This window comes from Plasmodium malariae (genome assembly GCF_900090045.1).
Source record: "Plasmodium malariae genome assembly, contig: PmUG01_00_39, whole genome shotgun sequence".
Taxonomy (NCBI): domain Eukaryota; phylum Apicomplexa; class Aconoidasida; order Haemosporida; family Plasmodiidae; genus Plasmodium; species Plasmodium malariae.
Genome location: NW_021638312.1, coordinates 126,215 through 141,457, shown reverse-complemented (window position 1 = coordinate 141,457; position 15,243 = coordinate 126,215). Strand labels below are relative to the sequence as shown.

Here is a 15,243-nt window from a genome sequence, read left to right as displayed (position 1 = left end):
TTTATATAAAAGAACACATAATACAATGTAAAAGGTGCAATTGTTTTGTTTTGTTTTTTTTTAATATTTTTTTTATCATTTACATGTTTTCAGCATCATATTAAAAACAGTAATAACGCACGCTGAATTTTCTATGTTTTATTTACATTTAATACTTTTTAACTCTAAATTTGTAAAGTCGTCTTTTAAATAAAAAATCTGTATAAATTACGAATATAATTTTTTATTATCTGTTGTAAAAATAAATGTACATTGAAAAAAAAATAATAGTATAATATATAAATAAATAAAATATTTCATATAAATTCAGGATAAATCTTGTTCATTCTATATTTTTTTTTTTTTTTTTGCTAATTTTGATCTTATAAAATAAAAAATAATTCTTTAAAATCTTCGTCGAAACATATTTAAAAAATATTTTATTTGAATTTATCAATTTTTGTTTTTAATGGTCTTAGAATTGAAAAAATAAACAAAACTTTTAAGAAAGTACAAATATCCTTGTTAAATAAAAAAAAAAAAAGCTTTAAAAAAAAATGTTCACAAAAAATACCAGTAAAATGTTAAAAAAAAAAAAATTTCTATTTTTAAAATATGATGTTTAATTTAGTTGTTTTTCTTCTCATTGTATCACATTGCGTGTGTATTTTTAAAACATTTATAAAGCAACATATAACAAATAACAGTTCAAAATTTACGGTGTTAATATTCTTTATATCGCTATATTAGTTGAATTATTGACTTCATATATAAATATACATGGTCCGCAAAAAATCAAAAGAGTTTAGTTCTTAAATTATTATACAAAATATATACCTAATATTTTAGTTATAAGATAAAAATAAAACTATATATATGTGTTAAATAATTTTATTTTGTAAACAAAGATTTTAATAGTTTAGATTATATTATGTCTAAAACTTTTTCTATATATAATATAAATTTATGTAACATATTATAATTTTGTTACTACCATATTTTATTCCCTCTACATTTTAATTAATAAGTTTTATTAAACATAATTTTCAAAAACAGTATATTCAGATAATTAGAGGAAAATTTATAATATATTTTTATTATATATTTTGTGAATGATTTAATTATACAAGTTCTAAAAATATTTTTCGAGTGTATTCTAGTGTGTATTTGATTAATAGAATTTTATCCCATAATATATCTTTATTAATGCAATATTTTATCAATTTATAGTATACTAAAATCTATTTATATTTTGAAATAAAATATTTGTATGTTGAACTATAATATTTATATAATATTTTCCATTAAATACACATTAAACCCTTTTTTAGTTGTTTTATTAGAATAGCAGTAATTAATAATATTTTTAAGTATAACTTTTACTAAAATATATTTTCTTTAATTATAACTTTTTTTTAAATATATTGTTGTCTTGTGCCCCAATATGTACTATGGTTATATTTATTTAAATAAAAAATCTAAATATATTATATATTGACATAACGGAAAATAATTAAGAGGATATAAATTAACATTTTACTTATCATTACTGAAAATGTCATATATATATAATGCCTTAATTATAACATTAGTTTTAACAACTTTAAAAAATTCATTATAAAAACGAAATAAAGAAATTCGCATCTTTTTTACTAAAACTAATATTTTTTCATGTCTAATATGGACATTAAAATATTCCGACGAGGTATACTAGTTATTGTACTTAAATTTTTTTCTTTTTTATTTTATATTTCTATATAGGAAGAAAATTTTATCCAAATAATATATATATATATATACATATACATTTTTTGAATGTTTAATATGAACCTTTACTTTTATTCAACCATATGTGATAGATTATGGAACAAGAAATTAAACAGATATGACCTAGTAAACGTTAAATTTAACAATTTGTTAAGCGGTGAAATAATAGATTCGGTGAGAGATAAATATAAACTCTTAAAGAAAAAAATAATTGATTTAGAAGAAGCAAGTACTGAAGAATATAAAAGAAAACCATATGCATTAGAGCATAACAACAATTTTCAAAAAGATAATGAATCATTATGCGGTGATGCTTCTTCCCCAGAACTTGATTATTTGATGAAAAACTCAGAATTTTAGGGATAGGAAGAATTTGACTTTGAACTTAATTTAAAAGAAAAATATTCTACATTAGAACATTATGATAATATTCAGAAAAATAAAAACGTACCCAAATCTATAAAAAATTCGTACTAAAAAAATGACTCATCTGTATGCCATAACAAATCAAGAAATAAATTTAATTTTATTAATTATATGGATAAAATGAGTGGTACTCTAAAATATAAGCAAAATCAGCGAAGTAAATTCATAATGTTTTAAATCTTTATGTGGTTAGCAATAATGTTAACCGCAATCATAATTGTAGGCACAGTTTCAGTTAAAGCTGTAGCTATAATTCCAATCTCTTTAGTTTCTTCAGTCTAAATTTGATTCTCTACATCTATTCCCTCACAAATATGTCTGTTACTATTTTATATCATAATCCACTATTTATTCGTATTCCTAGTAATACTTTTTTAATATTATGTTACTCAGATTTGGATAATACAATTTTTTTAAAATAATACACATAAAATTATCTCATAGATTAATCCAAGTCCAGTAAAAAATGGGAAAAAAGTATTCATTCTAAAAAATTAATTTTATAAATTTACTATAGTAATTCTAAAGTGAATAAAATTTTATATGATCAGTTGTAAAAAATATATGACGACAATACAATTATATAATACATGAATTATTTATATTTTTATATTTCATATTAAAAAATGTTCTTCATATAACTATATTTGTCTTTTAATATAAACAATTATTTGTATTTTAATTTTTAGTTTAAATTATTAAAGTTTCACAATTATTGTAAAAATATACTTTATGGCGATTTATTTGTATATAAATATATATATTTTTTCTTAATTTTTCTAAAAAAAATAAACATTTAAAGATAAAAAAATATAACAATGTGCACTAAAATTACATTAAATCATGCTTTTTTCTTTGAAAATAAACGTAGTTCTTCTTCCTTTTAATGCTCATAAATATTGTTCACCTATTAATTAATAGTCATCAGTAAATTAGATAAATAAAATATAATTATTAATTTACGATATTTATTTAATGTGTAGAATGCATAATTTTTTTTTGCTCTTTTTTTGTTTTAAGCTTTTATATTTGTTTAATAATCAACATAGTATTATTTTATATGTATATATACTTAGATCCAACTATTTTAAAATTTTATTATCATTCTAAGTAGAAATAAAATAATGTATTGAAAATTCGTTAAGATAAATCAATATTTATTAGATTTTCATTAATTGAATGTGTGTGTCAACTGTTTCCTTACAGTTCTAAATAATATAGAATCTTTATCTTTTATTTAGTTAACTTTTTTTATTTATGAATATTTTTCATAACATTAAATCAAGCTAAGCACATATATATTCTACCATTTTTCATTATATTAGATAAAAAAAATACAATTCCAAAACTAATGATAAATTTATTTTATATATATTCCATAAAATATGACAACAATGAATAGCTCCTGTATCAGAAAAATCAAATATAAAATTATAATTACTTTCATGATACATGAATAATGCTAACTTTTTGTTCCTCATTCAAAATGAAATCTACGTTAACACTTCGTTAATACTGGTAATTCATGTATTTATTTAAATACCTCTTTATATTTGATAAAGATAAAGTCTTTTTTTTTTTTTCAAATTTTGTAAAATCATTATTCTTCTAATACCATTCACACGATTACATATATAATTTAAAATGTGATAATTCTTAAAAGTTGTTACTTTACGTAAATTAGTATATCATTAATAATAATGTTTTCAGGGTAAACGATATTTTTCCACATAACATATAAACCTACATAAGTATATTAGTTTATTTTGTGCTTGCTTCCTAAATATTTCTATATGCCTTCCATAATTCATTTAATACATTAATATGTTTATTTATCCTCATTTAAATGTATTTTCTTTCACATATTAAAAGTTAAAACATATTTTTAAAAAGAAAAAATTTTGAAGTAACCATAATATTTTTAAATTATACAAAATTATAAAAAAATATATAAAATGTTATATATTTATATTTTACTACACTATATATTCTTCTATATTTCACTTCATTAATTTTACCAGAAAATTTTAATTAATTATTTATTTTTCAACCTGAAATTCTCTTATTTTATTTTTTTTAAATCCACGTACTCCAAAAATATATAAGTAATTGTCTTTCGATTTTAATAATCTTTCGTTTACACATTACTTTTTTTTGTTCAACTCTTGTATGAATACGCCTATTAACTTCCTAACAATTAAATGTAAGTTATCTAATAATTATTTAGTTGACTCTTAATATTTCATCATTAACTACTAGAATGATATTAGATATACAATCATATAAAAAAGAATTTTCAGAATATGTAACATTATAAAGAAAAAGATGTAAATTTAAAATTTGCCTTAAATATTTAAAAAAAAATGCTAATTTATATTTATAATTTTGATAATTGTATGATATTTTTTCTAATAATTTGTACAAAATAATATAAATATGCATATGAATATACATGTCTATTGGGAAGATGTGTAATTTGTATTCTTATTAATCAAGTACTGTTAATATAATCAGATTAAATATTTGTTTTTTTACTAAATAAGTATAATTAATAAATACATAACATAATATAGATCATAAAGGATAAGATCTACATATTTATAGTAAATATAACAATGTTGATTTTATTTTAAAAAAAATTTAATTTATCAATATTTGTGGTCTATAAAATATATCCATTCTGAACACTTATTTTTGTGTCAACTTTCTATTTTTTTTTTTTGACATTTTCCAAAAGGTTATATTATAATATGTGACATGAAGTATTATTAAAATATTTTAAACTTTTCTTTTATTAAAAATTCTTTCTAATAATTCTATTATACTCTTTTAATTTATAAACTTTTTCAATAATACAAGTACAATTATTCTGGTATTAGAATAATAAAATAATTATTTATGCTTAATATTGATTATTGCTTGTGCATTATTAGCAATTTATTATTTTTTAAATTAATATAATTCTTTTTTAATTGTTTTCCTTATTTTCCATATCTTTTAATAATTAAAACCTATAAATATTTTTAATTTTTGATGTTTTCTTAATATAAAGTTCAGTGTTTTTCTAGCTCTTCCAATTTCTGCATCAAGGACAACTGGATATCATAAAAATAATGTTTTTCACTTTTTTTGATAAATATAATATTCAGTTATTCTAAAAAATATACGTATACTTGTTAACAGTTTATTAATTATCGTGTTATATTACAAGAAAAAAATGCGTTATATAAATAAAATAATAAATGTGAAAATATAAGTAACTTAATATATTCATATAATGCTTATTTATAAAATTTATATTTAGGATATTATTTTGATTTCCCTAAATATACTATATGAAACATAAGAAGGTATAATTTCTATTCGAAATTTCTTTATTATTTAATAAACTACTCAAATGCACTGTATATATATTTTAACATAGAACATACAGTTGTATCTTTAAATGTGTTCTGATAGTAAAATTAACTTATCAGTATCATATATTTATTGAAATGTATTATAATATTACATTGTGTACAAATGATTCATTTTTTTTTTTTCTCTTTTTTTTTAATTAAATTTTAACTGTTCATATGAATTATCCCAAAATTTGAAATATACGTTTATTATACGACCTATTAAGTGCATTAATAATGTATTTAATATACATTTATTCCTAAAAGATCAACATGTGTAACAAAATTGCACGTAAATATTATATAATATTAAAATATGAACAGTTCTTATTAAGAAAATACAATACTCATTTGTTCACATTCTCTTAATGTATAGTACATATATAACTTTATATTATTTGTTAAATAAAAAAAAAAAAGGATATATGGTCTTGTATTAACTTTCTTATTTCATAAAATTAGTATTTTGCATATTAATAAATCTTTATATTATATATTGCTATATAATTAAATATTCAAGAAATATAATCACTTATGAAGTATTTATTTGTTATCCTCTACATATTTCAGCACTCAAAATATCTCACAGAAAAAAACTTAACAAAAATATAAAATGAACTTTAAAAAGAACTATATATGTATATATGCATTTCTAATAAAACATAATCAGATGTAACAAAAAAAAAAAATTACAAAAGCTATATTCGTATATGAAAATATTCATATATGAAATTCGCAAAAAATTAAAATAAATTATTTTTATAGTATAAATTATTATTTTAAATACCATATATATTTTAAGCGTAAGTTGTATATATGATAGAAATAAACACGTGTCTTTTCTCTTTAATATATATAAAAATTAATTATGGTAACAACTCCTCTATAAAAATTAAAATATATATAGCAATAATATGTTAAAGCGAAACATAATCTAGAATATTATTATTCTCAAAAAATTCTGCGATTTCTTAAATTTTCTAGAAGTTCTAAGAAAAATAATGATTTTTATAAGTTTTAACACAATTTAAAATGACATTATATAACTTAATGCTCAAAAAAATACCGTATACACTAAAACATTAGCTATTGCAAAATAGAATGAAATAATATCGAATAATATAACAAAACAGAGACATCTCTCTCTACATAAATATATTTTAAATTTTCTCATAATATACTTCCATAAGACAAATGCTTAGTTTCATTTTGATGCTTCACCGCATGGCATAATACTAATTCAATGTATTTATCGATTTTCTTTAGAAATATTCAGAAGAGTTTAGTATATTTTTTATATTTACAATAAGTTTTTGTATTTTTTAAATGTTCTGTTATCGGTGTTCCGTATTTTATTTTCAAGTAATTTATAAAATTTAATATTAATAATTTTTTTATATATATAAAAATTTCTTAAAAACTTCAGGATCTTAGATTATCATATCATAGTTCTTCGTGGTATAGCTTCAATTTTCCAAATAAATTTTTATATTCTTCATCTTTCTCATAATCTTCATTTAAAGATAATACGTTTTTTTTTTTTGAATATTTATATCATACTTAATTTATATATCCTAATTTTCTCAGTGTTCCAACAAATTCCAAAATTAATTCACTATATAGGTTATGATTGTTCTCCTCTTGTATATTATGAGCATTATACTATATATATATATTAATATAAAAATTCGTTATTTAAAAAAAAATATATTTATATCTATCTTAATAAAAATTTTTACTTGTCCTTAATAAATTATAGCATAGAAAAGGTGTAGAAAAAGAGATTACATATGTAATTGTTTATTTACACCAGTAAAAATAATAAAATGTCTCAATTAAAAGAGTTCATGTACGGATTTTAATAAAAAAAAAGAAAAAATATATGTTATAGCTTTTAAATTACTTCCTTAAAGTCTCAAAAAACTTTGTAATAATAAGCTTTCCATCAACATTATGCGTATACTAGCATGATATTCAGTGGTTTAGTTATTGTTACATTTCATAGTAACTATTTCAACATAACAAAATAAAATGTGAATTATTGTAATAAACCCTCATTGTTTTTTTAGTGTAAACGTAAAACAATGTTAATTATTTACTTACATATTACTATTATTGGAAATATATAGACAGGAAAGTATTTGGAAAGATGAAATTTCACAAATTTTCATTAAATTATTTGGTTGAACATATAATTAATACGATTCATTATTACATTTATCCGTTAATATCCATACAAATACATGATAAATATAGTTCACATGTTATTCTGTTAACAGACATACAACGATAATTTATAATATAAAAATTGGAACATAATTTAGTTTCAAGAATACAACAATAGTATGTTTAACTTATTTCAGTTTAATTTATGTAAACAACAAAAAAGAGTGGTCTTTAAACTTTATTTAGCCAAAATGTATTCTGAAATAAAATAACAAAGAATATTTGTTATTATATAATTTTTTTTTTTTTCAGGTTTCCTAGTATAACTAGAATAACACTTCCATTAATACATATTTAAATATTTTGAGATTTACATTAAAAATATAAAATCAATTTATTACTTATAAATAAAGATAAAAGTAAAAATAGTAGATACTAATGTATTGAATGAAAGCATCATATTTCAGAAAAAAATATTATATGGGTATAAAAAACATATTTTATATTAATCCTTCTAAACTTTTCAGTTTTCTCAATGTTGCGATTATGTTTATAATACTTAAGACTTTAAATATTTTTATTATTTATTATCATTTATGACAAAATATTTACAATGGTGTACTATTTTTTTACTATTTAATATCTATATGAGCATATTCTAAACAAAAGTTTATTGAACATTTGATCAAACTATATTTTCCTTATACATTGTTCATTTTTGTTATTTCATTTTTATCCTTAATTAAATTTAATATTTACGTTATTTTTATTTCCTTCTTGGAATATAAAATTCAGAGTTTTAACAATAGAAAAAAAAAAAAAAAAAACTTGTAATAAATAAAAATTATTTTTTTATTTTTCTAGTATAAACAAGTTAGAATTACATGATATAGAAAATCTATTTAAATTATTTCAATTTCCGTTAACTTTATATTCATAATTTCACCTAATAAATATTGCACTAGAATAATTTTTAGAATAATTTTTAGACACTAAAACTTACTAAATAATTTTATATTAATCTTAATTTAACTCTTATATTTTTTTAACTAAATACTTTTAAAATATGATTATTTTTTAAACTATTCTAACATATTCTACGAAAAAAACTTTCATTTTGGAATACATTTATAAATTCCCTGATTTATTTAACCATTACAATAAATATTTGAACTATAAACTCTAAAACAAGACGTAATTATTTTTAAATTAAAACTATTAATTCATTTTTTTTTTAATTAAATAAGCAAATAATTATTTAAGATTAAAAAAATATTTTAAAAATAATTAATATTACTTTTTACATGAAAAAATATAAATTGGTGTAAAATATCAACGAAAATATATAAATACAATCTTCAAATACAAATTTTAAGGTAAACACATATATATTTTTAAAACATTTTGTTAAATGAAGAAATATATATATAAACCATTAAATGGTGTTAAGATAAGAAAATGTTTAAAAAAAAAAGGCGAGAATTATAGTAACCAATATATTAACAAAAAAATTAAAGATTTATATTTTTGCTATTGCATATAAAATAGGACATATATGTAAGGGTGAGCTTATAATATTTAACGAATTATAGTTATATTTAATTATTGTCCGCATTTCACAGGAAATTTTCGATAGTTATTGGTAAAAGAGTTTAATTTGATGAAAGAAGGATATTTCGTATAATTCAATATACTTTTTATATGTCTTAATTTATCATACTTTTCAATTTTTCTAAAGGCATAAATAATCGCTGTTATAACTATGATCCCAAATATGGCGAATACTATAACTAATGGATGAAAACTATCCAATGAAAAAAAATAATAATTCTTAAAATTCAAATAATCTAATTTCCTTAAAGCAATTATTACTAATGCAAATGCTACAAATAAGACAGAAAAAACATATAACACTTTTTTTTTTATTTTTATATTTGTTCCTAATAATTTCAAATCCTTATCCTTAGCAAACCTATCCTTATTAATATAATATATTTTGTTGATCAATCGTTTATCAAAGTATGAATTTTTTCTATTGTTTTCAGGGGATTGTCTTTCCCTAGCTTGTTCAAAGCTTTCTGTATTATTTACTGAAAGTACTTTTTGGTGTTTCGTTTTTTCTCTAGTTACTTTTCTAAAATTATATCCACATAATTTTTTGTACTCTTCAACAGTTGGGGCATCACCTTTTAACCATACAACGTCTGAATAATTTTGTTGTTCATATCCTCCTAGTAATCTACATGTTCTTGTATCAAAATCCCTACCAGGGTTGCACTTGTCCAAATATGGGTTACGTGTACGCTAAAAAAATAGTTTTAAAATTTGTTATTTAAAGTATAAATAATCGAATTCTAAAAAAATAGTACTAATGAAAATAAAACAAGATAAATATGAATAATGTAAATAGCCTTAAATAATACTATCATACCATATACTTGTTAATATGGTACATCCACGTTAAAAGGATAAATATAGTAATTTTTATAAAAAAGAGTAACTTCATTATTTGTTTCATCATACAGATTTTTAATATTGTGACATATTCAATTAAGAAAAAATTAACAATAATATTATAAAGAAAGCTATATTTATTTAAAAAATATCTTTATTGTTTTTACTTAAAAAACTAATAAATTGTTTATAACTATAACTTTTTTACAACACAGTCTAAGAAAATGTAACTTCAAAAATTTATTATAAAATTTTTACCATATTATCATTTATAAGGTATTAACATTAATTAAAATAACATAATTTAATTATATTTACAAATACTCAAAATATATAATACTATTATTTAGTATAGCACACTAATTAAATTATTTTTCTATCAATTCTTTTAAAAATAAAATAGAACAAAAAAAAACATACTATTTCTTAATGTTTCAAAATTTTGAATTTGCAACATACGATATATAAAATATTGTCAAATTGTACTATATAATAATATAATAAACTACTAATTTTAATGATGCTTTCTTACAAATAATTTTATAAACGTTACATTTTTGAAGAAGTATTTATTATTCTTAAATATCAATTATTATAGCAATATAACAGTACGTACAACTGGAAAAATAATTACTTCGTACAACTTTTGCTCTATGTCAATTATAAAACTTGTATTATATGTATTTTTATTATATATTTAAATATTTAATTTTATACAATGGCAGTTACTTCATCAAAAAAATATATTTTAAAAGCTAATAAAAGCATATTTTTTATTTTTATAGTATAAATTTTAAAAATTATATTTTTTAAATTTAATTTATCCCATTATTTATAAATAAAATATTTTATAATTCATCAAAATTTTATTTTTAATTAAATAAATATAATTAGAGTAAATATTAATAAAGCAAAAAAAAAAAAAAAAAATAGTATCAAAATTAACTTACTATTCTTTATTTTTATTATTTTAAATTACGTATGGAATTAGCATCACATTTATTAAGGTTATTTAGTATCCTTTAATTGTTTGTATTATTTGATTTTATTATTTATTAATTTACATTTAACATTTTTTATACAAAATAATGTTAACTCATTTAAAAAGTATATAAATAATCCTTATATATCCTTTAAATTAAGGAAAAATACTCTCTATATACAATAAAAACTTTAAAAATATTTATTTCTAGAATTCATAAGTTTAAGGAATGTGTAATTTTTTTAAGTAAATTTTAGAATCTTCTTTTTATTAATTATATATATATTTAAATATATGTCTAAATTATATACGTTATTCTAAAATAAAAGGATTATACTTAAGTCGTTTAAACTTTATATAATTTATTTAATTTTGTACAGAGAATATTAATTGTAAGTGAATTATATTTACATATATATATATATATATATACACATTCATATCTATTTCATAATTTTTTTTTTCACTGAACAATGTATTATTTTTGTCGTTACTTCTTTAATCTAAATATATTATTTATATTAATGTAAAGTACATTTAAAAGAATCTAAGTTCAATGTTCCTCTAGACTGCTGTAATTAATGTATAGTTATTTACTATTTTTGTCTAAGTGTTAATAAAAATAACTTCACATTAACCATGTAAGTTTAATTACTATGTCTTTAAAAAAACATAATACTTCATTATTTTCATTAAAAGATGTTACATTTTTTTCATTTATTCTCGTATAAATTAAACAATGATATCAGCATATAATAATTTATATTTTAATTAAAATGTTAAACTAATAAATATTCATGGTTTTATTCATGCCCTTAAAATAATATTATCTTTCTGAGTTACGTCTTTGTCTTTATTGTTACTTATTTTTCTAATTGATCTAATATATTTTGTAATGTGTACAAACTTTTCATAATTTATGTAAGTTAAAATCCATTTGCAGAAGTTATGGGAAAAAATATATTATGTCATGTTAAATTTATAATTATAATTTTTAGTTGAACATAGCAAATTTGTTTATTTCTTTTAGCATTTATTTTATTTTTATATTATTTTTAATTTATAATTTTAAATTATGTGTATTCTTTGAACATGGGTCATTTGAATTCTTTATTATACTAATTACAATCTTAGTATAGTATTTTATTAATATTAATATAATATTTTATTTTACACATTTACAGATGCTACTTTTTCTCGCTTTAACACATTTTTCAGTTGTATTATGTATTTTTCCACATACAAAAACATAACTTCTATAGATTAATTTACAGAATAATATATAGTTGTACTTATATATACGTTCCATTTTTGGTGCATTTCACGAAACATAATTGTTTCTTTTTTTTTTCTAACAAGTTTCAGGAGCTAATATCAAATTTTCATTTATCAACATATCTTCTACATTTTCTTTTTAAATAAACTGAATTTCTTGTTAACATCAAAAATTCCGTTTATAGTTCTTGTTTCTTATATTTCATTATGCAGTTTTGTGATAAATTAACGAGTGTACATTTATATAGCATATAACCTAATCCATAAATTCGTTCTATATATTTTTTACTTTCATTAAATTATTAGTTCCTTTTCCTCTTCTGTTATGGTCTTATCAACTTTAATTTTATTCGAATAGTTTCTTCTAACTTTATATATTTAAAATTATGTAAATTATTTTTTAATACATACTTTTATTTCAATATAAATATTTTTTGTATTTCTTGTTACAAAATAGCCGAATTTCATTTGTAATATTATTACTTATCCACATTTATTATTTTCATGTAGTTACTACGTATAATTTTTAATTTACGAATAATATTATCATTATAAATTTTTTATACTTTTATGTTTATTTTTTTTATATAGACAAAATGATTCTACATATAATGTTTGGAAAATATAGAAAATAATATTAAAAAAGTGTATTAATGAAAAAAAATGTTGCATTATAATATTATTTATTTACTAATTTTATGTGACTATTATATTTTGAGAATTCATTTTCATTTTTTGTTTTTTTTATTTTTGACAATATCGCATTAAAATATTTTTGTCTATCAGAAGAGAAGAATAAAAAAATTATTTAATTTTGATATGAAAGTACAACAAATAATGACCATGCATCATATATGATTTACGATTTATATATGTTTCATCATTTATTTAATGAATATTATTAGTTTGCAACGTCCCAGAATAAATGAAACTGTTTTTTTCATTATTCTTAATTAAAAACTCATATTTATTTGTTTGTATATAAATTTATTCAATACCTAATATTTAATTGTTATTGTGATTTTATTACTTCATAAAATAAAAACATAGTGTGCATTGAAATTTTTGAGTTCTTAAAATTTTTTATAAGTGGAGATAGTTCAAAAGAAAGTTAATAAATTATATAACTTTACAATTTTGTATTACTTTGTTCTACGAAAAATATATAAATATATATAACAGAAGTTGTAGTATGATGTATAGAAAACATTATATTATAATAAATTTTATTAGAATATTTCTTCCAAATTTTCAAATAAATAAAAATAGATGTCTTCAACCTTTACATTGCTTCTAATTAAACAAGTATACGTATACTAACATTTGTTCTGTTCCAAATAATTATTTTATTTTATTTTTTTATTTGTATATGTATAAAAAAAAGAAACATATTGTCACAATAATATTATTCCACATATTATGTATGTTTGTTTATATTATTTAGATTAAAAAAAATATTTTAAGAAATGATAGGAACACTTAATATTAGAAAAAAATATATAAATATATATATATTTTTTTATAAAATTCTTATTAGCACCTTTTTTAATTTCATCTTGAAAAAATTTTCCATTTATGCCAATTTTATTTTATATATGTCTAAAGTACACTTTTACAAAGGAAAAAAAATACATTGTTATTTTATTAACTGAACAACACTTTTCAAAGAGTCTTCAAATGCAACAACTCAAGTATGTATTCATATTACATTATAATTTTCATTTGAATCTATAAAAATAAAATATATTAAATGAAAATTACATGCAAAACTTTTTCATACAGAACCCTACACATTATTTAATTAAACCTTAGCCAAAAAATAAAATAATTTTTTAAATACACATACTTAAATGATATATACCAAATAAAAACTATCTTACGTATTTATAAATTATCTATAAAAAAATAATTATGTTTCTTACTTTTATTTTGTTTAAACAATTATCTTTATTAATTTGAAGAAGTTGCTAATTGTTAATATAAGCTACACATTTTTTATATATCATAAATAAACATTAACGTCTTACTTAATATACTTATAGACAAATGTTAAAAATTGAACATAAATACTTGTTTACATATTATTATATTACTACAATAAAGTATACCTTTACTTTAATCAATTTTCATGAAAATTTCTATGGTTGAATATGCATTTATATCAAATTTTTAGAAGTCTAATATTATAAAAAAAGAAAAACTATAAGAGAAAAACGTTTCTGCATAATTTATATTAACGTATGATTATATTTAAATCATTAATTTATCTCCTTAATAATTCAAAAAATAAAAAATATGTTTTTCATATTTATTTATAAATTTTAAATATATGATTAATTAATTTTTTTTGAAAAATTGAATTAAAGCCTCAATTAAGTGAAACAATAAAAAAATAAATTATTTAAACATTTCAGTAAATTTTAAAGCTATGCCATCTATATATTAGAAAAAAATTAGATATAATGTATATTTATAAATGATATATTATCATATTGTCATAGCTTCCTAATATATGATGCAAAGAAACCTAAGCATCTATTATTATTATTATTATTATAAATATGTCTTTAATATATTTATTGTAAAAATTAGTTTTTAATATATATATTAATTTTCATCCTAATTAAATATAAATAAATATATATATATATAATTACAAAAAAAATATATTTGCTTTATATCATGAAACACAAAATATGTCACAATCATTTTTAATTTTAAAACAATCACACACTTTTTTTAATTCAACAAATAACCATTTTTTAACTAAAAGATGAAAAACAGAGAGTGCAATTT

The 15,243-nt window shown here is 18.5% G+C and overlaps 1 protein-coding gene and 1 pseudogene across 2 annotated transcripts; one reads left to right on the top strand and one right to left on the bottom strand.

Annotated features, from left to right (window-relative positions):
* Positions 1-1,794: 1,794 nt before the first annotated feature.
* On the top strand, positions 1,795-2,454 carry PmUG01_00065900 (annotated as a pseudogene). The gene has a single exon. A coding segment is annotated over exon 1 (660 nt).
* Positions 2,455-9,338: 6,884 nt separating this feature from the next.
* Positions 9,339-10,257, bottom strand: PmUG01_00065800 (Plasmodium exported protein, unknown function; the record flags this gene model as incomplete). The annotated part of the gene is made up of 2 exons (XM_029005344.1): positions 9,339-10,040; positions 10,168-10,257. 2 exons carry the CDS (start codon positions 10,255-10,257, stop codon positions 9,339-9,341), a joined length of 792 nt encoding a protein of 263 aa, XP_028859149.1.
* Positions 10,258-15,243: the final 4,986 nt, after the last annotated feature.